Source organism: Neodiprion lecontei, chromosome 1 (assembly GCF_021901455.1).
Source record: "Neodiprion lecontei isolate iyNeoLeco1 chromosome 1, iyNeoLeco1.1, whole genome shotgun sequence".
Classification (NCBI taxonomy): Eukaryota; Metazoa; Arthropoda; class Insecta; order Hymenoptera; family Diprionidae; genus Neodiprion; species Neodiprion lecontei.
The window spans coordinates 35,383,446-35,411,015 of record NC_060260.1 but is presented as its reverse complement, the minus strand read 5'-3'; the positions used below and the strand labels follow the sequence as shown (position 1 = coordinate 35,411,015).

At 40.9% G+C, this 27,570-nt stretch overlaps 2 protein-coding genes across 3 annotated transcripts in view; one reads left to right on the top strand and one right to left on the bottom strand.

The window, feature by feature from the left end:
* The window catches only part of LOC107219724 (paired box pox-neuro protein), a 28,483-nt gene extending 7,387 nt beyond the window's left edge, over window positions 1-21,096 (top strand). Inside the window, exons 3-6 of one of the 2 annotated variants that reach the window (XM_046733599.1) lie at window positions 9,054-9,274; window positions 14,334-14,580; window positions 16,065-16,239; window positions 16,473-21,096. In XM_046733599.1, coding sequence (XP_046589555.1) covers window positions 9,054-9,274; window positions 14,334-14,580; window positions 16,065-16,239; window positions 16,473-17,019 — 1,190 coding nt within the window. In that variant the 3' untranslated portion in view covers window positions 17,020-21,096. Of the gene's footprint in view, window positions 1-9,053; window positions 9,275-14,306; window positions 14,581-16,064; window positions 16,240-16,472 lie in introns of both variants that reach the window. The other variant, XM_046733592.1, reaches the window with a different exon arrangement.
* Window positions 20,026-27,040, bottom strand: LOC107219728 (LHFPL tetraspan subfamily member 3 protein). Its single transcript, XM_015658054.2, has 5 exons — window positions 26,262-27,040; window positions 25,578-25,772; window positions 22,641-22,728; window positions 22,403-22,557; window positions 20,026-21,777 (listed from the first exon to the last, which is right to left on the bottom strand). Exons 1-5 carry the CDS (start codon window positions 26,476-26,478, stop codon window positions 21,545-21,547), a joined length of 888 nt encoding a protein of 295 aa, XP_015513540.1. The 5' UTR covers window positions 26,479-27,040; the 3' UTR covers window positions 20,026-21,544.
* Between the last annotated feature and the right edge of the window lie 530 nt (window positions 27,041-27,570).

Below are 27,570 nucleotides of genomic sequence, written 5' to 3'. Positions count from 1 at the left end.
ATTCTTCGGGCCACACAGAGTGCCGTACAACTTTGAACATGGATGTACCTGCATAGGTGTATGCGTGATACAAATATCTATAACCATTTTCTACACACATCGTTTCAATTCTCCAAATTTTTCACCCGGAATATTCTCTGTACCGTGGGAATGAAATACCTGCTTGATCTGAATTCACATTTGTATGTAACGTATATCGTGTGTGCAAGGGGAGGTTCCCAACGATTCACCGTTACTTACAGAGTAAACCGGTTGAATTGTCTGTCGAAAATTTTACGCCGCAACTGCTCATCAACCTTAACGACAATTTGTTCTCTCCGTCACATTCGTGTTATTGGGATGATTAGTCCAAAATTAAATGACGCTCGATCAAACGAACAAATAATAAATATTACAACGTACGATTTTAAAATAATTTAGATCCTTAGATTCAAAGTGATTCAGGATCTTCAATTTGAAAAAAAAAAAAAAAATTAAAAATTGCATGTAACCATTTTTATTTCTCAGTTATTCAAATCAAAATCACCTCAACCTACGTGTAAGAATTAAGTAAAATTAGCAAAATCAAGCGAAGAAAAAGCTAACCGATTTTGCTGAGATTCCTAAGGTTGATTTAGCGGTTAATGATTGGTTTCAATTTATATTACCGAATCCGCAAAATAGTAAAATTCACTTCTCAGCTCGAACGTCATCTAATTGTATTCCAATTGAATTCCTTGAGGAAACCGCGAGTCCTTCGGATCTACGGCGAAGAGCGTCCCGCAATCTGCAATACATGGTGAGTTTTACACAAGGGTTAAAAACATAAAGATCAGAGAGATTCTTTTAGCTGCGAATACGGGATATAATCGGAGCCACGCGCCTTCACGTTCGATCGAAGCGAACCGAGGATCGGGAGCCGGGCTTAAACCATTCGTATAATAATTATACGTGGCTCGGATAATTATGTTATTAACTCAATTACTCCTGTCGGCGGATCCGTCCAAAATAACGAGCGTCGAACCACCTCGGTGGAAAAGAAACGAAACCGCGATTTCCGAGATCCGACATGTAACAATTATACACCGCATATCGCGAAGCTGTAAATCGCGTATGAAGAGGGGAGAAAATTGTACTTGTGATTTTTGAAAACGTTGCAACCGAGACGCGACGAATTGAGTTGAAAAAATGTACGGGTAGAAGAGAAAAAGAAATTCTGCAGAAAATCAACGGCAAGAACGCGCGGAAATGACTAAATTATCGTGAGAAACACGCAGCCGAAAAAAAAAATTCTCCTTTTTTTTTGTACGGTGATCTCACTTTTATTTGATGACTTGACTCGAATTAATAACGTCGGCGCGACGTTCTCGAAGAAAAAACTAGACGAGTTCGCAAGCAATTATAACAGTGATCGGAGCTTTCGATCGTCGCTCTTGTTTTCACTCTACGTAAAAGAAAATTCATAATATTCCGCACATTTGTCGAAAGCTCGGTATTTTGGCAAAAAAAAACAAAAAAACAAATAAAATAAAATAATTACAAAAACAAAAGAGAATTCAACGCAGTAATTTGCTGATGAATTATAGCCTGCACAAATCGCTCGCTTAATTGGCCCTTCTTAATTTCCGCTGTGGTTGCGGAGAGCGAAATAAAGACATTGCCGCGGAAGCGGCGGCTGCAAAACAGCGAAACAACGAGCGAGTTCGGGTTAAATAACAATAAAAATACTGCAAACATGGGGCAGCTGTAAAGTGATAAATTAGGCAATTCTAATGGTGTCAGTGTGTCGTGTGATTACACAAGAAGAGGTTGACAAGAGGAGGGACGCAAAGTACCAACACGTTTCTCATATCTCGCGGATTCGTGTATGTAGATATTATAGTCCCGCTGCATCGCCGAGGCGCATTCCGTTTTTGTGGCAATAATAATTTACTCCCGTCCGTTGGTCCGTCCTTCTTCCAACGTAACACGGCTGTACAAGCGAGGCAAAATTTCACCCCGGGGCAAACGGGGCCTCTTTTTATCATAATAACGCCAAAATCATGATGCACCTTCGGCTTTGTCCGGTCAAACGACTCGTATCACAACTTACCTTGATTTCTTGCGAATATAATATACTAATGTCAAGAGTTTCACCCGCTGCGTTTTTACCACGGTCGCCAAATTTCTTTGCCGATATTCGAAAATATGAACGTTCAATTCGATCGATCGCAAAACTAAAAATTCACGAAGAACGAACAGACAGTTATACCGCCGCAAAAGATAAATCACACAAAAAAAAAAAAAAAATCAATAAAGTATACCACGTCATTCGGAGTGTTCTTTGGAATAAGTCATTCACATTTATAATTCATCGTCATTTCATATTCATTTATACATTCAATGATGAGATTTTTTCAATTTAATACAAGCTACTCTACCTCTTATATTATTATTATATTGTTAAGTTGTCTTTTTTTCTGCTTCTATCGTGATGCAATAAACTAAAAGGTCAACCGTTCATGGTATGTGACCAAAGTTTGGGACACGTTTAACAGTTGTCAAAATATTTAATCGACGGAAACGTGTCAGAATTCTTTAACGAAGGTGATAATTATTCAAGAGTGATGTACGCTTAGAAATTATACGTACGTATGTGTAGGTATAATAATAATACGGCGAATCTCGAAGCGCTTATCTCGAGATCTGAAATCAAAAAAATTACCCAGCATGCATCAGTTCGTAGTTCCTCGTCGTGTCATCGGGCGCCTGGTAGTCGGTCAAGTTAACGGCTCTGTATACACATGGATCGGGTGAATTATTATCGACGTCGAGCATTAAAAATTTCACCTTTCCCTACCTACGGAGTAGCGTATCTTTCGAACATTTTCTAGTGGCCATCAATGTCTCAACTTGTCTCCAATAACATTGATTAGAAACCCTGGCCAATCCACGTTTCGAAACGCAACGCGAAAAATTTATTTTAAAAACCGTTTTGAAACAGAGAAATTTGTGGTTAAAAATTCGTTTATAAAACAAATGGAGAAAGAATAATATTTTTGAAGAAAAAACGAAACGAGATGGATTCAAACCAGGGCAGGGTCAAAAAAATGTACCTGAAAATCACCACACGTAAAATATTCGAATTTCTCAGCAAAGCTTCTAAACAACTTCGGATCTTTTCTAATACACGTCGGATAGTTTCGATATAAATATTTAGATAAGAACACTTACTGAGATTTATTTTGCGCACGGAATCGGAGGAAAATAAATGTAGATAAATTCTTTCACCTTTTTTTCCAAATTTTACAAAAACCCTGTGAAACAGTTGGCCGGATTAGATTCGTCCACCCGCCGTGTGAATTTGACGAAACTTTTTTTTGTCTACACTCTTAGAATAAAGTGAGGTATAAACCCTTATGCGATAGATATTCTAATATTGCACACGCGAATGCAATAGCGACGCGCGTTATCCATCAATCTAATTGCCATCGAGCTACGTAACGTGTAATACAAGGTACCTCCAGAAGCGGTTTCGCAATAGTATAACCGTGAGTTTTGCAAAGTCGTAGTAGAAGAGAAACCGCGATGCAAGTTTCCTCTGAACCGCATTGTTAGCAGGTACACATTACGGCGAACTAATTCTTCGAGGTATACGCGATTCTTATCAAACTTCTCATTTAAATTCGTAATGACAAACGAATAGATAGCTGGCAAGGGTGCCCACTGCAACATATATTTGTAAATATATACAGGTATATATATACATGAAGCCGGCCTGCAATTACTAGCGTTTCTGGATATTTATTCCTACTGATTGTATGCCATAGATATCCCCGGAATTAGCATTCGGTTACATTGCCTCTCTGCACATGCAAATATTATAGACGTATGCAAACTCGAGCAAGCACGTCGCGCTTATCTCTGCAATAATTGTGTTGCGAGGGTTCTTTGGTGTTGACAAAATTCGGCATGGTATGTAGGAGAGAGAGAGAGAGAGAGAGAGAGAGAGAAAAATTTGATAAAAGATAGATAGAGAGACGGGGAAGGGGGGGATAACAAGGGGGGAAGAAGTGGAGAAAAAATAGAAGCGGTTAAAACGGACAAAGTGTCGTCAGCGAGTATAACCAGCGGCGGGATTTAAGAGGAGAATAAAATGAAACGAAACGTGAGACGAAATGTGAGTAAAGTGGAGAGCGAAGAAGAGAGCAACGCAATCGACGGGAAAAGAACCCTTTCGAAACTCCGATCCGAGAGATAAGATCGCCAAAGAGTCGGTGAAAGCGCGTGGATTTAACCCGGGCCGTATACGAAGAAAACACTGCACCGTGGGGTTTATAGTTAATACCATCCAGGAGTCTAATTAACCAAAATCTTAGGAATTTCAGCTGTCTACTAATTATAATGCCTCCAATTAATCGCTACTGCAAGCCACTATATATATATATACATATACGAGGGAATAAAATTAAGAAGCTCCCGCAGCGTTGAATTCCGTCCCTACGGAAATATATACTTATATTTGTACCTAAGACTTCTCTGCATCTGGGATAAATTTATTCACCAACTACACAGTCGGCCTAGCGCTCTTCTATCTACTTCATCCGGTTGTTGTCCCGAAACCGGTGACAGCGTCAAGCCGCGAAGCGGGGCGTCTCTGATAAATCGGTACGTCAAAACGGTGATGAAAATAAAAAAAATAAGAAACCAATAGGACAAACGGAAACGATGAAGATTTATGTAGATCTCGAAGATCGATAAGTTCGTCAGTTTTTCCAAACTTGGTGCGAAACGTGTGAATTATTGATAACGCAACTTCTTTCCAAGTTGAGAATCTATGGAGACGAATGAAGACTGAAACGGAATGTATATCTTGGGGTATTTTAGAAAATAATAATTTGCGATTTTCGCAAATGATGAGCGTTCTACGTTATGCGGAAGATCGCTCTCAGTTGATTTTTCGCTCTTATACAATTTTTTAAATTTATGAAGTATCGTTAATAAGATTCTTTTTTATTGCTTACATCAATCGTAATATCAATCCACGTCGCAAAGAAGACCCATGCTTGTAATGTCAAGTCTCCACTTGATGTTTGAGATTTGCGTACGACGACTTTTTCATTATTAATTCGACCTCGTAAAATGGTTACAATTTAATATGAACTTTTAATTAGGGAGAATAAGATTCCCGCATGATATATCGTTGTGTTATGGATCGTGATCTTCGGATTGAATATAAATGTCAGGAATGAAATAATAATTAAAGCGTTAGGTAAGTGTTTCTTCAAATATTCAAAAAAATTTGGAAAAAATTGGGAAATCAAATGAGCGCGACCTTCCACATAATTTAGAACGCTCATCTCTGCACAGAATTTTTCTTTTAACCTAAACAAACGTTTTAGGGGGTGCCAAGGTGGAAAATCGTAAATTGTTTTTTTCCGAAACACCCTGATATACCTGTACGCCCGTAACAAATTCGTTTGGAACCCAGGTCAGCACGGTGACAGAATCGTTTTAATCGACGCGGGGGTTTATTTGTTCCCCGAACACAGGGAAATTCGAGTTGTTTTATGCCGGTGGCGAGTGTTCCCGAGAGAATAACGAACGAGATAACGAGCTGGGACGAGAACCGAGCGAGGTTTTTTTTAATTTTCAATTTGCATGCGGGACCGAGTCGAGCTGGCGAGGATCAGTTAATTTGGTAGAGAAAATAACGCCCAGCTCTGGAAAATGTGGTCTGCTTTGTATAATAATTAGATAACAATGTTCGTAGGGTTCATTAACGAAGCTATAAGGACAAGTCATCGACACCTCAACGAAGCCCGAATTTACTCAGGCCAATCTATTTCCCATAACAATTTAGATTAAAACTGAGTCGAATAAACGGTGCGGTGGATTTATAACGGCAAACCTTAGAGAACACCGATCGTGTCGCTGCATCGCGACTGATAGACCGGCGATATCAATATTCCGACTATCTAATCGGGGCTTCAACTGGCGGATACTCGTTTTCTTAAACGTTTTTCGACTTTTACCCAGATTCAGAAGGTGGCCTATCATTTCTCCCCGAGTCAAATCCCGAGGCTCGATCGTTAATTGAGCAGCGACACAGACCCGCTTCTCCGCCCTGAAACTCCTCTAAATAAGACCCCGTAATACCGAAAAATCGGTAGCAGTAATTTTGTTTTACCGCTGCTTACACATATCCCATTCAAAATGTATTAAAAAAGATCTAAAAATGTTACAGAAAACGTTATCAAATAATAATTTTCCTCTTTTCCTCATCAAGGAGATACAGAATAATAGAATTCATAAACGTTTTAACTCCATAGATTGGAATAACGATAATCCAACTGAAAAAATAGTAACGTCAATTCCTTATGCGATTGATCTTTTAATGAAAATTAAAAAAAAACATCGAAAGATGAACAAATCAATGTCACATTTAAAATTACCAACAACTAACAAAAATTTTTCATTCCGTTGAAAACCTAAATATTTGAAATCATCATTACACGTGTACTCACAATGCAATGTTTACCTGGCCGTCTCTACTTAAAATCTAGCCGCTTGCCCGCGTCGCGACTCAAAACAAATCAGATCTGTACCTTACGTCCTATTCTCTATTATTGCGAAATCATGCCTGAGTATCGTCTATGCGTGTTCTCGTCTTGTAAATCCTCAGTTGTCGTTCTGTTCTCTCGCGGCATAGATCGGATCAGTTTTGTATCCTCATCAATAGAGTATCCTCTATAGACAGGTAAGCAGAATCTATATTTTAATCATCATCCCGCTTCTTGGCTGTAGTCGGTCATCAATAATTCGCGGATCCCACGTCAACGATACAGTATCCATTGTCGTCTCTCCTTACAGGCGATCATGACAAAATTTAAAAAAACAGATCGTCAAGTCGTAAATCCAGACTTAGAAGTCATGACCTTGATAGTTGCGCATTAGCCTCTCACAGCTCAAATTTAGGACATACTTTTGATTTCAACAGTACAACTGTACTAACAACAGAACCAAACTGGTGTAAACGTTGCATAAACAAGATGCTTGGTATCAGCAAAAACAGCAACATTGCTGTTAATAAACGAACGGATATTCAAAAGCTCAGTCACTTACACACTGTGGTCATTCGATATTCATAAATTACGCTTAACTCTCAAGATGTATCCATCTTAAATTGACATTCCACATTTCAACTATCGATAAAAATGATGGCGATCATCGTTAATCAATATAAATCAATGTATCCTCACTTCCTCCCTAACCGGCCAAGCGTTCAACACCATGATTGAGGAATGTCACTATATATATATATATATATATATATATATATTGTAAGTTTAATCTCTCAACATCTAATTGATCATACTTGATCCTTTTCTTGTGAATAATTTTTCTGTAAATCTCGCCTTGAATTTTTATATTTTTGTATCATGTTAGCAATTGTGCATATCAGTTTCCACATATAACTTTTAACAGGTCGGTGCAGACACATGTTTAAAAACGCATGTGTTCTCATATCATTACAAATTAAAACTAGTTTTATAAGTATATACGAACGCCAAAGAATTGAAAGAAAGGCTGCAGCCCGATCGAAATGTCGGAATGAAATATTGCTTAAGAAAAATGTCTCTTCAATCGACCGTTACTCGACGAAAATTACCTATTGTGCAGAGTTTCGGCAGCCGCGATTAAAAACCACCATGACGACCCAGTTCGTCAACCGGGTGGCGAACAGTTTGGCAAATTGGGTGCGAGGCGGTCGTTTATACTCGCGAACTAGTTCCCTTCCACGTTTAACTACGTGTAGAGGCATCCTGTTCATAATCGAAGAACTCATCGGGGACAGGTGGAGAAAAGGTGTTAAATTTTGACGGGGCATCGCGTAATGTAACCGAAGGAGCCCGGCGAAGATCTCCGAAGCGGAGAATTTGCAGGAAGCAATTTTGAGTCTAGGGTTTCGGAGGCGCTTCTAAGGTAATTACACGACCCCGGTTTCACCCTGGACGTTTCCTCGGGGCTGCCGCGCCGATTCGGAGACACGCGAGCCCCGGGATGGGATGTCGAATCGCTCCCAGGGATACCTACGATTGCCCGTTGTCGTTAGGACGAAGCACGGTGCGAAACCACCTGCCCGAAACAAAACTCGCTCTCGAGTCACTCACTGCCGGTATTTCCATCCTCTTCGCCGAACTCGTTGCCGAGTTTATACGCATACGTTACGATACGATCGTTCAATGGAACCGCCGTGAGATTAGCGAGCCTTGATCCTCCTCCACGGTACTTTTGCACAATCATCGACACGCGATCGATCCGCACTCCGGAAATCGGATCTACGCGTACTTTGGTGACGCGATCGTCAATGGCGAGAATCCTTCGTGGCAATCGGAAGAGATCCGCCCCGAAGTGACTCTTCAGTCTTGACGAGGATGAAGTTAGGAACGTTACTGTAACGACGTGTGTTTAGGAGAAATCGTTACTTGCCACCTTTCGGAACGTACGACCAAAACATACTCTTACTTTTCAGAAACCAACTCCTTGAAAGTCTTTTTAAAATCGTGCATTTATGATCTTTTCAACCGGTGCTTCGTCACGTTAGCGTTACTAACTTCAGACTCATCAGTGCGGGTAGAATCGAGCCTATCGTTAGTGGGATTGGAAGGTGAGCGTTCTCCTACCTTCCCATCATCGTTTTTCAAGTACAAAGTTACTATACATCAAGAGTTACACCGACGCCTCTGCTCGTTCTGAATTCTTTTTCAATGCACGTAGTACGCGTAACTTCTCGGTAGTGAATTAACAGTGAAACGGTGCGTTTTACAGCGTGGTAAAGATAGGCGCTGATCGAGATCGATGGTTCAGATAGCGATGCGATCCTTGCGTTAATCAGTTCCGCGTAGATGCTCGATGCACGTTACGCGTTATGATCTGTGGCGCTTATTATTTCGGATTTCTTTTTCTCGACTTGTCAGTTAGCATCGGACAGCTGACAGTGATTGCATCTGTGATTTTGGACGCAGGGAGCGACTGGTGGTTCGATCGGCCACGGTTAATTTTACCCGTAAATACCGTCTGTCTCGTTGCAGGTCAAGCCGGAGTCAATCAGCTGGGAGGCGTGTTCGTTAATGGAAGACCATTACCCGACTGCGTCAGACGAAGGATAGTCGAACTCGCTCTGCTCGGTGTTCGACCTTGCGACATTTCGAGGCAGCTCCTGGTTTCCCACGGATGTGTATCGAAGATTCTTACCAGGTTCTACGAGACCGGAAGCATCAGGCCTGGCAGCATTGGTGGCAGTAAAACGAAGGTGAAATTACAATCTTGAATCCGAAATGCAGCCTGCCTGCTTATTGTCAGAGAGGAAGAAATTACATTCTACGCTCGCTTGACGGGATTTATCACGTTTTTGAAAGGCGCGTGATTCGACCCGACCAATTGACGGATAACCGACCCTTGAAGCGGTCTTTCCTACCCGTAATCCTTTCTCGCGCGGTGAAAAGATGTACCGAGTTGCCTCGATTTAAAAACCGTGTAAAAAATCGCAACCGGAATTTGCGGGGAACTCGTTCAATTGGAGGAAAGTATATGATATTATGCAAATACTTGATGGAAGGTGTTTGGATAATTGTAGATTCGTCCCGCTATACGCTGGAACAAGCTTTACTTAAAAGCTCGTCAGGATCGGTCGAGCCTTGGTCCGTTTCTCACAAAAACGTGTGTAACTTTGCGCAAAATTTCCTCCAATGATCGCAATTTTTCCGGCAACTTTTCGAGTACCTACGTACGGTATACCTTTCTGTTCTCAATATTTTCGACTTGCTTCGAAATCAAGGCTTTCCCCCAAGCGTCGGGACCTTCAAAACGTAAAACGGCAGGTTGCAGTTGTTTTTCCTTTCTTTATTTTTGTTCTTATCGAACTAGAATATCCGTGGAACTTACAGCGAGATGTGTACACACGTGTGCATCAGGCAATGCTTGTAATTCCAGATCGCAATAACATACTCACTGTGCATACAATGAAGCGTGCGTGTATGATCACTAATGGCAATATAATGGCACGTTGCTTAAAGACTTTTTCCATAGTTTCTGTATAAATATGTACGATACGAGCATGTACAGGTATACGCGGGTCGTTTTGTTTGCCAATTTCTTAGCCGCATCACCCAACGCTTCTGTTTCTTTCTGCCTTTCTTTCGTCGAATTTAATTTTTATCCCGCATCACTGAATAACTCTATTAATCGATTTTCGTATGAAATGCATACGTGTATTGGGCACTCCATGACATCTCAATCAAGGTTTTACGTTCATGTCTCAGATTTTTATATTCTTTATAATTTTTTGCATGAAAGTGCGTAAAAAAAGACGTAGAATCTTGATCGAGACGTTATGGTGTCTATGCCCCGTATCTGTATAAGGAAGATATCGAAATAGGTCGAATTTCGCAGGATCTATAATTCGTTTTTTCTTCTTTCTCTATATATCAATTACCGCAGGTTAAGAAATTGTAGAGCTGTAATTTTGGTAGGAAAATACAAGGCAAAGTCGCGCCGGCGCAGCTGTGGAAATTTTTTCTGATCAAAATTTAGGGTAGGTAATTAAACAATGAGGCTCGGCCAACCCTTTAATTGCCTGGATCGGTGCGCGCCACTTTACAGAAGATTCGGCGATCCCTGATCTAGGGCAAGCTCCCTCGGTGCCTTTTACTTTTTTTTAAAACCTCTAACCACAAACACAGCTCTCCGCGCCTTTCCTTTTAAACCTCTATTCTTCTTCCCGCGGCATTCAGAATAATTGCTGAGTAACGAAAGGTGCTGGGTTATACATAGTGCAGCCTGTCAAAATATGAGTATCGTCGACTAGCCAATTTTTCCAAAATCCATATCATTATCTATAAAATATTTAATCCTATCGCGGTCCCGGAATCTTGCCGCGTCACTAATTTCGCACTCGGAGAATTCCAAGCATCATCTCATCGTCGGCATAAAAAAGTTGTAAAAGCAGTCACGCACGCCAATTTTTCGATACGGTTTGCCAATTAGTTTGTGCATTTTTTGTTTTGGATCGGAAGATCCGTTTCCTTTCTTCAATTTGCGTTACGCGCTTCGATCGCCGAAGGCTATCGCATTAATCGGGACAAGTGCCAGGCCTATATGCATAACTTCTTGAATTATCCGACGTTGTGGACGAGAATCGAAAGTTGCGGAAAGAGAACACGGGCGTATGAAATAACTCTAGTTCACACTAGACTTCCGGCGGTATAAGGTACACACGGAATTGTTACGCTGGATCCTTTTACTTTTACGTACAGTAGATATAATAGACCGCTTCAGCGTGTCGACAAGATTATTAGAACACACGGTACACGCGTCTGTAATGAATATAGTAGACGGATAGGTACTCGAAAGACCGATGTGTACTTTTCACTTTCTCTCTCACAGGCATCGGTGCATGGACAAGTTCCGAAGACGTATATACGTAGGCGATACATACGTAATGCGTAATAATCACGTCCTCAATTTGTTAAGAGCGAAATTTATTGGTCCGTGAATTTTCCCTTTTATTTCTCCGCAATGGATGATATTAAACGGCGTCGTTACGTCGTCGGGAACGCGTTACATTATTACAGTACGTGTATGGTCAATGATGGGAATCGATGGACGACGCTTTATATTCGATACGGAAATTCTTATTTACTCTTCGCTATTTACCACTGTTTGACCAGCATGTGCCGTGTTTCAGGACCTCGAGTGGAGTAAAGACCACTCGATAAATCATAAAGTGAAAAATAAATACGATATATCTAGGTGACGGTGTAAAGCTCTGTGTTGTTCTCGTTCAAACAGAGGCACTCTTTGCGGCAAAGATCTTAATTGCCCGATAAATGCTGCCGGCCAATCGTTGAATTTTCACCGACATGATCTACGCCGTGCAATAATTAATTACACTTCAACCTTTGCATTAATTATCATAACCGACGTATTAAACGGCCGACTACCACGCGTGTTACCACCGGAAATGATTGATCTACCCGGCCACATCCTGCCTCTAAATACAGTTGCTGAAACAGAAGTGCGCACTTGCCGTAAATATCTATAAACGCGAATTATAATATTTCGAAATTATATGATAACGGAAAGTTGGAGAAGATCTTGCAATTTTCGAAATCCCATTAATTGAGGTGATTCAATTTATGAATGTTCAGTGACGAAAAGGTCGCAACAAATATATAAAAGTGAAGTTAATGGCATTAAATAATGAAGGTAGTCTGACATTTGTCCTTTGTGCATAACTTGTCGGCAAATTACGAACATTCTACACATTTGAATTTCGCTTTTGAATATCATTCGACAAGCCTAAAACCTTCGCCTTTTCATTTATACACAAGGCCCGTTTTAGTCGTTCTCCTTGTGTCACGTCTGACCAAAAATAACTTCAACCGTCTAAAGATATTCTTAACCGATTTCCTACGGGTACGTCCGGTGAAACTTTATGGTGTGCGATCAACGCGGCTCTAACTGCTCCTAAAAACAGCAAGACGAAAAAAAAAAACGTTAGCGCCGCGATATCTGTAGTCTCCTATCTGCAGCATGTAGCCCGCGAATAAGTTTCCAGATCTGTGATGACGTTGGAGATATATAAATGCCTGGGGTGTTCGGTATACCTACATTATATATCCACACATGCTGTACTTGAAATTGGTTAACCTGTTAGGTAGCCGGGCTTATCTAACGTTTACAATTAGCGCCAGATGTTTAGGGTTGAAACCACGCGGCGAGACACTGTTCGAAATAATTCTGCCACATTAAGGACCGGTGTTGAAGAATGACGGGCATAACTGACTATTGCTCATGTGTGTACAAGGCACGCTCACATGCACACGATGTGACCATGGTCTGGGCTTCTGATCATCGTCACACGGGTAATTGTTCCCAGCTCGACGGAAGTGTCCACGGGGTAGAGATTAGAATCTGAGATGTTCCCTTCCGCACGCAACTTCTAACCCCTATGTTGATGCTTCTGTCCGGTGCCGGTAATAACACACGTACGCAGAACCGTAATACGCGGCATCCAGGGGTGCATTTCGGCGCTCGCCAAGTCCTCACACCGATCTGCCAAATCCGAATTATTTCTTATGTTCATTTCCTCCTTCCCGGTACGTATTTCAGTCCGATTTTCAGTCAGTTCTACGTAACATTTCTTACTATAATTGCGCCGAACTAAGATGGCCGCCATTCCTCACTTGGAATTTTTTTTCGACCGTAAAATCACTCCAACCATTCATATGTCGTCGAAGGCTACTGCACGACAAACTATAGGATGGCAAGAACGGTTTGATTATAATTTCGCCATTGACGAAGACCTGAAAACTGTGAATTTAATTGACGAGATCAGATAATCGATTACTCTGAAACGCTATAGCTGAAAAATCGGTGCAAGAATTGAAAATAATTCTACAGAAAGTTCGAAGTAAGAAAATATATTTTCACACAACCGATTGATACCGTCGACTGGAGTGCGAGCTGTAGTTAATTGATTACCGATTGCAGAGCTCACGCGAGAAGGGAAAATAAATGGCCGTGTATTTTCCGGTTCACTTCCCGAAATCTCAGCCCTTCCGCTTAAGGGTATCACGGGCCAGAATTAAGGAGTCGGTAGTCGGGTACGCAGGTATCTTCGATCTGAAAATCAGTAGAGAATACGTGAAAGAATATCATTTGCATAGTGTTAACATAAATTTCCTCGTCGAATTAGCATTAATTAGCAATGCAAATGAAACGGATTGAGAACCACTGTTTGACCACTGACCAAGCAGATGACACCCTAAACCCAACTAAACTGAAATAAAGTACTGAAGCATCGCTATCTGATTGACGGCTCCTTCACCTGTGCGCCGGCGTTGCTCGCTCTCGTCGTGGTTAACTCTCCCTTGTAGACGTAATAACCATGCACGCGTGCACTCGTGTGCGTCTGACCATAACAACTCACCACCGTTTCGTCCAGCCCTACGCGAATGGCATGTGAATTTTGTCCTGCGACGCGGACCGCAGCGCTGCTCTGTGTTTAGGTCGATATCTCGGGGACCGCCGAAACGGTTTTACTCAAATTAAATAGTCGTTATAAGGCCCCGAGCCTCCGATCATCTTCGCGAGTCGAGCCTCCTTTTCGCCGGACGAAACGGTCAGGATGATGAGAGCCGGGCTCTTCATCCCGCGATCTGTAATAATTATTTCGAGATATCGTCGCTTAACGAACGCCTGTTTTATAATCATATGACAACGCTGTCGAGGAACCTCAAGGAACAAATTTTAACCTAGTTTTTTACATTTCTCCCTTTTAGACTAACAAGAGAGCTTTGCTGTTGCAGCAAGTCGCAACGCCGACGGTCGTCAAGAAGATATTACGCCTGAAACAGGAACAGCCAGGTATGTTCGCCTGGGAGATCAGGGAGCAGCTTGCGAGGCAGGGAGCCTGCGATCCCCAAAGTTTACCCTCCGTATCATCGGTAAACCGAATTCTCAGAGGTGGAGGACTTCACGCCGATCATCCAACGATCGACGGCGGCACTTCGAGCGCCTATCAAACCCAGATGACGTCCAATCTGAACGCCAGAGGTAAATCTATTGGCACTAGGTCGAGTTTTATTACACCGGTTGTGAAATCAATCGGTAAAATCTGCGCGAATCCATTTATCGCTTGATCGTCTTGACGACCAGAAAAAAATAAAATAAAAATAATACTTACCGCGAACATCGCGGTGTAACAGGAATTTTTGTGTGGTTCGTGGTTGGTTTGTTCTTTGTACGAACGTAAAATCTTAATTCGTACTTGAAAGAGGGTTTACGCTGCGGGGGGATGGCAAGGCAAAAACCTCCGCTCGGTACAGGTAATAATTTGCGAAACGAACTCGTGCAATCTTGTCGGATTTATACATATACATATATATGTGTGTGTGATATACAAAACCGCGAAGAGACCCCGCGGTATTAGATGCGTCATATTAAATTCCACGAATTATATCAACCGTCTTCCAGAACTTCATGTGAGGTGGCGTGATCATAAACTACGTAAATCCGACCATCAAACGTACCATAAGATACTCTTTTCTTAGCCTTAAAATGACGGGGTTGGAAACTGGAACGTGTATAAATTGTTTTTTTTTCTGTTTTTGCAATTTGTAATTCATTGATACCAGATAATTTACAAATTTAGAAGTTACAGTAAGTAAAATCCTGTAGAGGTAACATTTTTACCCGTGCACATGCTGGCGTGATATCTTACATTAAACTTAGAAGCTAAGTAACAAAATTACATACTGCTTAAGACTATTCGATACTACATGTACAGCTATTAGAATAGCTGTTTCGAAAATCGAACTCATACATACCGGTGCTATACGTTTACCGTTAGTTTTTTCTAATTTCTAACGCAAGCAAACGATTGAGAATAAGTTCAACCTTTGTGGATGTTCGCAATAGCATGTGTAAACAATAGAGCAAACGGTTCGTCGGGTGCAACCGTTGATCAAGCATCGAGTACCTTCTTTTGCGTTTTGTGTTCGAATAAAATCGCAAAGCACGCGATCTCGAGTCGCTGCAGTGGCTAACCCACCGAAGGCAGATTATTGCGAGGCGATTATTTTTGCACGGCAATTATTAATCTCTGCGTTGCATAAGCATCGCTTGCCTATACGTATATGTTTATATGTATACATGTATATCCATACGTACGCACGTGCGCATACATGTATCACGGTTTCGTGCGGCGGGTTTAATGCTCGGTGCAACGAGGTTGAATTTGCAACTTATTTCGAGCAATATCGGAGCGTGATCCGTGGTTTAAGTCACGCGGGGCGTGTCGGGCCTCGAGGTATATAATATATATGTATATATATATATATAGACCCGTGTGCGTACGCATACTATACCCTACGTACGAAGAATCGATGCACGCAGCCTATCGTACGCCGGTTGATAATTACACACTAATTAGCCTCGGTATCGCTCTCCGGCAGCGCGTATGCTTGTATCGTAACGGTACACCGCCTCCGAAGCTGGACCGATTGTCTTTATTACTTATACACTAACTCGCATTTCAGACGCCCTAATGAGGACTGACTATCAACAGAAGCTCTTTTACCCCGGGACCCTAGGACCCCTGCATATTTCAACAACCTCCGGCGGCGCCACACCACCGTCTTGGAATCCCAGCTTCTATTCCTCGCTCTATCACGCTACGACCCTCCACTTGCAGCACGGGATGCAAACGTTCACGTGAGTCGAATCGAACGATATCCGAACGAGAATAGCATGTGGAATAACAATAACTGTAGTTGATACAAATCTTTGGATAATTGTATCATCGTTTTTGACGGTTAATCGTTGATCGTGTCAAAAAATACCACCGTAAAGAAAGATTAATTTTCCGATCAAATGATCTCAGTATCGATAATGACAGACGATTACTCAATTTACTGCGAAATAACGAATTACACCGGCTTTCACAGATCGCTGGAGTCGGAACGACTCTCGCAACAGAGTAACAGCCAAAGTCAGGTGGACCTCAAGTCGAGTTCAAGTTCGATGGCGGGTAGCGACGATTCCCTGGACAAGAGCGACTCGGACGATAACAACGAGTCGCAGGACACCTACAAGTCCTTTCAAAATCCTTCGCTGATACTGGAGCTCGGTCACAAGATCGGCAGCGATCGAAGCGCGTTCGTGCGGCACGGAACGCCGGTCTTGACGTCGAAATTAAAAAGCGTCCGAAGCTCGCCGAGCAGCTCGGAGCAGAGCAACGTCGGGGATATCGAATCGAACGAGGCCTGCGAGTCGCGAAAGATCCTGGAATCCGACGAGCCGACAAATCCGATCGAGTCCAACACGGAAAGCGACCGGCAACCTGCCGCGCAGCCTCAACGAAAACGGAACCCGTATTCCATAGAGGAACTCCTCAAGAAGGACGAGAACAGAAACGAGTCGAAAAGGCAGAGATTGACGAACATAACCGGGGTCGTACAGCCCTGCGGTCTCGTCCTTGACAAGGATATTTAGAGTTAGGAAAGTTTCTCTAATTAAAAGCGGCCGTGGCCGCTTCAACTATCGTATTATCGAACCCTCGCGACTGTCCTTATGATTATTATTATTATTATTATTATTATTATTATTATTATCATTATTATTATTATTTTTCTCACATTAGCAGCTATTATTTTTCATTATTTTCATTATCGATCACTTTACGAGTCGTTTTCGTTGCTATCGACCATAACGACCCTTGCACACTGTAAATTTTAGCGTACGATATTTATACGTAATGATAACTAAATTATTGATGCCATCTTCACGATCACGGTGATCCTGAAACGGAAGCCATAACGTTATACAGTAGGAGCGTATTGTGTAGATTTTAGTGTCTGGAGTTGACCGTACTTCGTATGCCTATAGATATAATAGATTACTTACAACGTTAGGAAGGTATACGTATATACATATGTAATAAACTATCGACGCCACTAATAATCCCAGATTTGTCACGTGGCGTATAATCGCGGGATTCTCATCGGCGAGTTTTACAATCAGATGGAATAAAGAACAAGCCGCTATCATTGCTGCGAAGGATGCGAAAAAGAGAGCCGTAACATATCTGCGGCGAAACAACGCTAATTGCGTTTATACTTACAGCTCTCTTGGTCGGTAGTGCAAAACTAAGCGCCGACTTGCCTCCGCGAAGAAGACGTTATAAGGGTATTAAAATCGTATCGTGAAATTAGTCGAATCCCGGCTCATGAAACGGTCGGTGCGCGGTTCGAAACGACAGAAGGAATGCCGCCGTAATAAAATCATAAAACGCTTCCAAGCGTTGCAGCTTCGTTCGAGTTTGAACGCCTCTATTGCACCCCGAGTAGCTATCCGAGGGCCTTCGGGCCTCTGTGCCTCGGCTATTATACGCCTGTCTCTGCGATATACGGTATGTAAAAATATCAGGACTCGATGGTCCAGCGGAAAGAGGCTGCCACCAGATGCTGAGGTCGAGGGCCGCGGACCCGAGCCGAGTTCCGTTTACAGCGTTGTAAACGGCTCTCGCAGCTTTTTACTCGTCCGGGATTAATTAATTCTCCATAAACGAGGACTCGCCTAGCGCTGGGGAAAGGATTCTCCTCTGATTCTTCTACCGTGCACAATAATAATGTAAACAATAAATAACCGCTGCTGTACATCGAAATCTGTACTTTGGTCGTATGCAAATGAACGTCATCAAAATTAAGGCGGCACGTATCTGCGTTACGCGTTATGTATTATTTATACCTGTATTATTGCAACGTGACCATTTGGGTACAGTGATAGACGTTCGGATTTAATTTCACGGTGTGCAAAATTACACGGAAGAAAAACGAACTTTTGCACTTTCGCCCAGAGAAGTACCCGGTAGTCCCTACATTGAATATTTATTGTAGTTGTATATTGTATTATGCCAGTAATAGTTGTAAAAATTTTAAATTAAAACAAAGGTGAAAATAACCACACAAAAAAAAAACACACCAAATCTGTTAGAGAGGCCATAAAGTTTTAAGAAAATTCTCGGATTGTTATTTCGAAGACGGTTTTAAACTTCTCCACACGTATTCGTTATGAAATACCTAGTACTGAAAACAATTTGAAAAATAGTAAACAATGCTAAAAACCTCTTCCAAAGTAACTTTCTTAAGGAACGTTAAAGGATTTTTGTGGCCACCGCCTGTAATACTCGCCTATAATCAACTTGTAATAAATATCCTGTATTATATCATTAAATATACTAGTCAAAATGTTTCATCATTCGTCTTTTAATCCGCATGAGTTATAAACACAGTGGTCTGCACCATCAATTATTATTAACTTTCTTACTTATTGTGGCGAGTAACAGAAATAATCAAATCCATCGATTGCTGAAATAAAAAAAGCTCGTCTACACGTTCCCAAGATTTGTATACCGAATTAAAATAAATAATCAAATGAGATCCCGCGTGCTGAAACGAAAACATATCCCGACAATCATCAACAATTTTTTTTTCTTTTTTCGAATGTAGGTATACAAAATTACGTGAAATGAATTGCCAATTATAAATTTACAATTTAATCGATCTCAAACACGTTAAGTAAAAATGTTTGCAAAGAGTCGCAAACAGATCCCTTAATTGTCTTTTACAAAAAGAATATGTCTCCACTGCTTAATTAATTAATTACTCGTGTGACAAAAAATTGCAGCTCGTAATACATCAGTGTACACAGAAATGCCTATTCTTCAGGCGCTGATGGCCAGAACATCAGTTGCCGTCCGTAAGCAGTGCAAGTAATTACTCTAAATTTGTTTTTAAACGATTATTAATGATCACTAGGTTTCGAAAACCCGTATAATTTTGTTTCTTGCCTTTTGTTATTATTTGATTGTAAAACTAAACAGTATTCACATTACTTTCGCAATACAATATTTCGAAAAATTCAATCCTTACACACGGACAACGAAAGATCTCAGTGGTGGTAGATCAAAGTGACAGTTCAAGCGAACTGAAAATAATTTTATTTTACAATTGTTTCATCATTCTTCGTTACACGCGTCAGTGAAGTGAAGTAGACTCTCATGAATTAGCAGCTATATTCGTGTAATTGTAGAGTTGCTAATTAGAGAACAAATCCAAGGATACTCGTATGGCGCTATCTAAAGTATATACGACACGGTCATGATCGTGGATTTTCATGAGAGGACCGACTACGTAGAAAGTTGGCATTGCAAAATGTGTTACAAAAATCGGTCTAATCAGTAGCGAAGTGGATATTCTACAAAGTCTGACTCGCGATCAGTTTAACATCTTGATTATATCTGAATAATAATTACAGGCTAATTTACCGTTAATTTCATCAGCGTCCTTCCTCCGTAAAATTATGTTATAATTACATGCGTTGCGGTTTTTCAAATAATTATAAATTATTACAAAATTCAAACTTTCAACATCCGTATTATTTTCTGAAGTCTTATCGCACTTTTTTTCGTACAAGAAAATTTTTATACACAATACAGACTTAAGTTTTAAACATTTATTTGCGATGTGTTATATTCTATACAAAAACAATAACATAACTATGTAAAGTCAAACATATATAATATACGAATACGGTACACAGTAAAATTATAAAATAAATGGATATCTATGGGTAATAATCGTAGATAAATGGTTTGTATAATATGTATAAATTAATGTAGATAGGTAAAAGCTACGTGAAATATACCTCTGGCACAAAAGATTTCCCAACCATTTTGCGCTAGTGAAAGTGAAGCCATTCAAGAGGAGACTTATTCACTGAAAAATAGAATCCCTACTTTCTTGGTACAGTTCACGCCCAGTATAGTTTTACAATGCTCGAAGTAATCTGATGCAGAGTGAATTCGGAATGATTTCGCTAAGCCATTACAAAGTTACATCATCTTTGATGTTTTATTCATATGAAACTGTAAATTCGAGATGCCCCTTAAATTGGTAACGTCTTTTAATCAATTTCGTTAGAATGATAGGCATACACTAAATTGTTTTGGAAATATTTTTTTCTCGTTATTTGAAATCAATTTTACGGAAATTTACAAACCTGTCATCGGAACTGTCTCCTCCTGAAGGTTCAACTTCGACGTAAGAAACTACTAGAGCACAACTACGAGGTGCTAACAATAAATGAACTAACACTCTGTAAGTATTATATGGATCAAGTAAATGTAACAATCTCTGCGATACGTGTATCAAATGATAATTTTGTCCCTGTTATGCTATATATATATCACTATAATTAAATGGTAAAGTTCACTTACGCGACTAAATAAAATATATGTATACGTGCATCATGACTTGCTCTACGTCTGCGACAAAAAAGTTTGCAATTACGCGAAACACACAAATACGTATAATGTAATGAAGCAATATCATTTTCATATGTACACACTATTCCAGCTCCGTTTGAGAGTTAAGAATTGCGGAGATTTGTCGTTTATGTGATAATGGTTGAGAGAAAAAATTATGTACTGGCAGCATTACGTGGATCCAAGAATTGATTTTTTCACAAGCCGACCTATGATATTCTAACTAGACGTGTAACGATTTGAATTCAAGAGTTGAAAAAAGATGTCATGGATCCGTATTCAAATAGCGTCTAATTTGGCACAAGTGAGTATTCTACGTTTCAATGTTTATTAACACTTTAGAAAACCTAGTTAAACAAGAGTGAATCCTGCGTTTTCAAAATTTCGTGTTCACCCGATCTCATAATTATGTAGTATAGGTAATCACTATCGCACACAATCGATTCTCTCACCGGTTCCACATCCCTTTTTCCATCATTCTCTCTCGCAGAGCTTGAATAAAAAATAGAAATTCCGCTCCGCGTGTCATAGTTTAGCTTGAAGATAACCGTGGCATGAATATCTAATCAATACAACAGTGACTTGCGGTAAATTTCACGGTATAATTCGTGTGCGAAATAAAAAAAAAAAAATTGTGTCAGTCGGACAGCGTCAAAGTTACTGATTAATTGTCGGTTGGACCTGTCTTCGAAATCAGAGCTGAAAGTTGTGCTGGGAATGGCTGAGGGTATTCGTTGACATCGTGTGAACAGGGTGTGACGGTGCTGGGGAATAGAGGCTGTGATGGGAGTGCGATTTCGCCCTCGAGAGTTCGCTGTACCGATCCTGTTCTGGCGGAGCAACTAGAAGTACTGGTCTGAGAGACAGCGACTTCCGGGAGCCAGCGACGCTCTGTGCCTCGTTTACGTATCCTGGATTCACTTCGCCTGGAATGCAAAATGAGGAAAAGGTAATTGTGAGACGTTGACGATTTTGCGATTAGAAATTTGTGAGCGTGCGAGTTCTTGAAGCGACATTGTTTTGACGTGGTTGGAATTGGATCGGAATTTGAATTTCAGATGCTTCTATTCTATTCTATATTTCTCTACTTTTTCTTTGTTTTGCATTTGTCGGTGAATGAAAGCTGGACTTTGCTGACCGCAGTCAAACGGAATTTAGATCATAACACTACTTTCGATTGTTTTCAAGCGGTAAGACAGACTGCAAAAACATTTCTAAATAAGGAGAAACCGAAAGGTTCGCCATTCGACGACTCGAAGTGATTTCGTGAATTTAAAATGGTGAATGGTTTTCATGCGATGCACAAACACACTTCAAGGGAGCGTTTCCGTTGGTTCTTTCCGTTGGCTCGATAAATCTAAGCGATTGGACGGACATTCTCCTGCGAAATGTGCGGAGAAAACTGACACGCGGATTCAAAATCGAATACAAATAAGTACCTGATCTCAACTGCGTTTAAACGACTTCGCATGACTCTAAATTACTCAAGAGATCGTCAATTTTCCAGGAAAAACCAGAAAATGAATGTTTCGTGAACCGATGGACTCTAACCTTTGTATAATGACCCGTTGTTGAAGGGCTCCGGCTGAAGTCTCACGTGCCTGGAAGCCAAGATGAAGGCAAGGGCAGCCAAGGTCGCAGCATCTAGAGCAGCGATTGTGGCCAAAGGAATGGCCCACCTCACCGCACAGGCGCCGGGATTGTATCTGGAAATTCAAAACCACGTTACAGTTGAGAATTGAAGGATAATAAACGGAGAGTAATCGCGAGATTTCGACTGCAGGCTCACCTAGAAGCAGTTGCGCCGCAAACTGCACGAATCTGAGGAGAATCCCAGCCCAAAGGATAAACTGCAACGCCAATTGCCATACAGACAGCTGCAAAGTAGAGAAAGTGAAAATAAAAGAATAAAAAATTTGTGAAGGTAATTTAATTTGAAGGTAAATCAGTAGTCGTCGAATAAGTTTAGAAATTTGTCTTGTCAAGCAAGGAATAATAACTAAAACAGATGCTACGTGAGCTCCTTGTGATACTGAAGAGTAGAAGAAACTTTCGTCTTCCGAATCGTGCAGCCTTCGTGGAAAGCGATTAATTATACATAGCAGGTTAATTCTGGTCCGTCAGACAGCGTGAGTAAAAGGTTGAAGTTGAAAGAAAGTTGGAAACGTAAAGTGACTGTGTGTGGAAGACTGCCGCAGAGAAGAACTCTCTACGATGTGTCTAATTTTACCACCGTTTCATTACAGTCGGCTCGTGATTATGTATCCTGCTGTTACAGAATCACAATGGCTTCCAGTTTTCCGTGGTTTTGTTTTGAGTCAACTCGGATCATAACTGCATCGCGTACCGGGGTTTCTCTCGAAAAAGCGAAGCTTCTTAGGAATCCGAAACTTGACGGGCAGACGATCAATTCATTCTAAATTCCAAGTTCGCGTAAAACCGAACGAATCAATTGGAAAATGAAAGCGTCCCGGGAAACCGCGGAAGTAAGGAAAACTCATGACGTGGATTGGTACTTGTCGACCGTGATTTGAAATTAGTGTCGCAACAATGACGGGTAATTTCTACTAGAATCCAGTTAAACGTATCAATTTACGCTCGTTACAACAGCTTTTATCATATTCACGCAGGCGAGGTTCTATCGAGAGTTCTGTGGGTATGTGGATATGTTACGTTCTTTAGTGCACTATGAACGAATTTGTACAAAGGCAGGCAAGGTCTTTAGTGAAAGGAACGAATGGGCCAGCAGGGAGTTTGCTTTGCCAGGTGAAATAAGCATATCTTGTACATTCGATGTTCCCGCACCGATTGGCGAAAAACGTGATTCTAATAAGTCACCGTGCGATATTCCACATTCCAAAAGTGTCAAAGTCAGCTAATCGTCGAAATAAGCGTAATCCGATAGCTTTGAAATTATGTAATTACGAGCCGTCTCAGGTTATAACAAACGGTGCACGACCGTCGAGTTCATGCATTTTAATCGGTATTATACGAAACCAACGGACAAACTTAGGTATATACATTTCAAGATAACACTGCGGGTACCGCAAAACTAGTCAACAAACCGGTATTTAAAAATTTTTTCCAACTCTCGCACTGTATCTATGCACGTAATTATTAACAACGCTGCTGGGAGCATTGATGGTGAACCATCGAGCTAAGCATCAAATACATTCATTATCGTGTTTCCTGAATCGTATCATCCGATTCGTAATAATTCGCCAACTTTCACTGTCCGTTTTACGTCGCCGGACTTGAATCAACGATTTAATGACGCTACGTTATAACTAGAAGACCGTAACGATTTCATATAGGAACGTTATGTTGTTACTACGAAACGATCGTTTATTTCCGATCAAATGGTCTTCCAATAACAAGTAAGTAAATTTCAAAGTGTATGAGAATCGACCAGTCAATTTAAATTGATTCGAATTTTAGGAACCGAAATGTGATCTCTAAAGAAATATTTTAAATGCAATTTTTGGATTTATCTGAACTCTTTGAAATATTACTGTCAAATGTTCGTCCGTTGACACAGCAGGGCAGAAGAATTAGTCACTGTTCGAGTTACTGGCAACCGTTCAGGGTAACAACAAAGGTGTTGGTCAACGGTACATAAACGACAGTATTACACACAGTAACGGTCTCGTCTACATTTCAGTCAGACGGTAAACTCCAGGTAGCAAAACGCTGGATAATGTTTATAAGCCGTCTTACAGCGCAACGGTCATAAAGCGACATCGAGGCATTTGAATAAATAAACTTATTTCTTTTCGTTTTCCATTTCACGATGCAATTTGTAATATGCAGCTGCGGGTTGAAAGAACTCGGCTCTATCGACGAAATTCAGTCTTAAATTCAACCTTGCGCACGGGAATAGAAACACTAACTGTTTCTAGCGGAAGAGATCCTTGAACAGTGAACTTGCGGTCGAATAACTCTATAAAATTGAGTGCGAATTGAATTACAAATGCGATCTCGTTGTAGTGAAATATAATCTTTAAAACTAGTCTGTTACTGTTCAGAGTTACGTTATGTACCGAGAAATTGTTTTTCACGTAATGATATAACAAACAATGAAGCCTATCGCGATTTTGAAACGCTGGGTTCTCGACGTGATGAGAACGGGATCTTCGATACTTTGGCAGAAGGCGCATTTTTGGCTACGAAAAAAAATTAGGTTTTAGGAGACGAACTTTGAGTGCATGACTTTCAATTTTTCTGCTCTACGATTCGTACATCGCGATAAGGCGGCCCACAATGGATGTGCTCTAACCCAAGACGGTTAAATGTGTGTACGTTACATCATATCCTGCGCTTACTGCACATCATTACAATTTGCAATTACGTCCGTACAATTTGCTTTATCACAAAGCTTAAGGTACGCTATTAGTTGCAGCTGTAGCGGTTGCAGGTCAGGTGGAGTTATGAATGTTGTACTTTCTAAACTGCAGTTTATGTGATTTCAAGAACTCACGATAAGCTGGGCTTTGCGCGTCTAGTATAATTGTTATATCCTCAAGAATTCGAGGACGAATGTTGCCCAGATTTTGGGTCAGCCGATAAAATTATCAGCTTGCATTGACGGCAATCGCGTTCATCTCTTTCTAAATGTTTATTCTAATCCTATATTTGTGTAAGGTGTTTTGATACGCAAAATTCGGTAGATATCGACCGATAAAATTGTCGTGATTTATGAGTCGGTGAGACGAGTGAGAGTTCTTACCTGAAACTACCTGCATCCAGGCGCACAAATAAAAGACTGTAGTACTCTGGCAGAAGAAGAACAAAAGCATTGCACATATGGACAAAAGGGCGATTATCACAGCGATTCCAACAAGGATGGTGCTCACTCTGAAAGGCACGCTTGCAATAGAATACAAGTTGTCTAAGCTGCCTTCGCATTCCTCTCCAAGTTCACCTGAGGATTAACACAATTGTGAAGAGAAAAACCTCGGAAGATCATTAAGTGATGTGTGATCGAGAGAAGAGATCGAAAGGTAATTTAACGGTAGGAACATTTTATAGAATATTCAACAAGTTTTCACGTTAAAGTCGCTTGTAGAAAGCCTGCACAGAAATATATACATATTTTCATCATTCCGTATGAGTTTACGTGCAGAAAAAGCCACGAGACGGTCAGGTATCCCGGGAGAGTGACGTCACCTGCATTCCAATTTATTTTAACCAAACTGTCCATTCGCAACGGATAGCGGTATTATAGGTATGTACACATGTATTGAGTATGTGGTAATATTAAGAGCTGCGTGCTAATAGAAGGCGAAAATGAATGAGCAAAAACGCAGTCGCCAAAGTGTTTGTATAACACATTTGTTGGATACGTGAAGCATTTTTATAGCGTGAAAATTCTTGTTGCAATAATCTTATGAATGATGAAAAATTTCCTTGCCATTTCCGCCGTAATGGCATCTAGTCCAAAGGCCAAATCTGCCCGGATTTTCGTGCTCCAAATCTCCCAACCATTCGGGTGTCACAAAGGCTACGACACCGATAATCGCGTAGCATATGGTGAAAATTCCCCAAAGTACACCGATAGCTTTTGAATTGCGGATGTAGTTAGTGGCGTACATGTGCGACGATTCCACGTATTCGATTTTTGACCCCATGTTTTTTGATATTTTTCAACGTCTCACGGTATTTTTGATGTGGCTCCTTCTATCGTTATTTCATCAATGCTGCGGACCTGTAGAAATGTCACGTATTTTTGACACTTAACGAGGTACGATCGGAATTTTACCGCTGTTGACAAATTGATTTTATATATCGTCGAAAGCAGGCGCGTCACATTTTCTTCTGAGTCATCAAATTCTTCATGTCCCACAACGCAAAATCAAACAACATTTCAGTAACGACACAAAAACAGAATACTTCTTCCCCTCACCACTGTCAACTTTATCCAATCAATCGCATTGATCGTACGACTTTAAGCGACACAATAATATCTTAGCAGCGATTAGGCCCTCCGGATTGAATCTGAAAACTTTTCACCGCACAATAATTGTCCTGCGCCCACGCTTCCTCACCGCGCTAGTGTAACTGAGAAATCAGTGTTTCCTAAGCAGGCGGAAAATACAAACGGAGGTTCTAAAGAGGGCACGCAGAGACCACGGAGATCAAGATGGCCGTCGCTCAGGTAAGGTTGCCAGGTGAGAGACTCTACTGAATCGGGCCTTGTGGGCCCAGACTAACTGGACAGAGAAAGGTGGCTATCCAAGGAGTAGGGATCTTGTTCATTATGCTCTATGCAGGCTGCGTTGACTCACAACTACACATCTCGCCGGCTCCGTGTAGCTGCAACGTCGCGGTCTGTGAGCTATTCACATGTGTGGCCAAGCCTGATTGAGTTTTCCATTGAAACAGAGTAATTTTCGATAAATTACCGCCATACTGAAAAGTGAATTGCAGAATCACGGCACCGTGAAGATAGAACTTACCGTGAGCGGTATAAAAAATGAAACTACGTTTGATGTATAATAAATCATATTACAATATCGAACCGTATCTTCAGGCAAAATCTTCAGCCGTATCTTCTACTATTATACAATTTACGAAATAGGACGGTTTGCTGTGAACAAAAAATTACGGCATGATGAAATTGTGGAACTTAATAAAAGTTTCATGGAGTTTCATATTTGTGAAGCTTATGAAGAATTAGACTGGAGACACGTTCCTGTAATTCAGATATCGGAATAGAGACG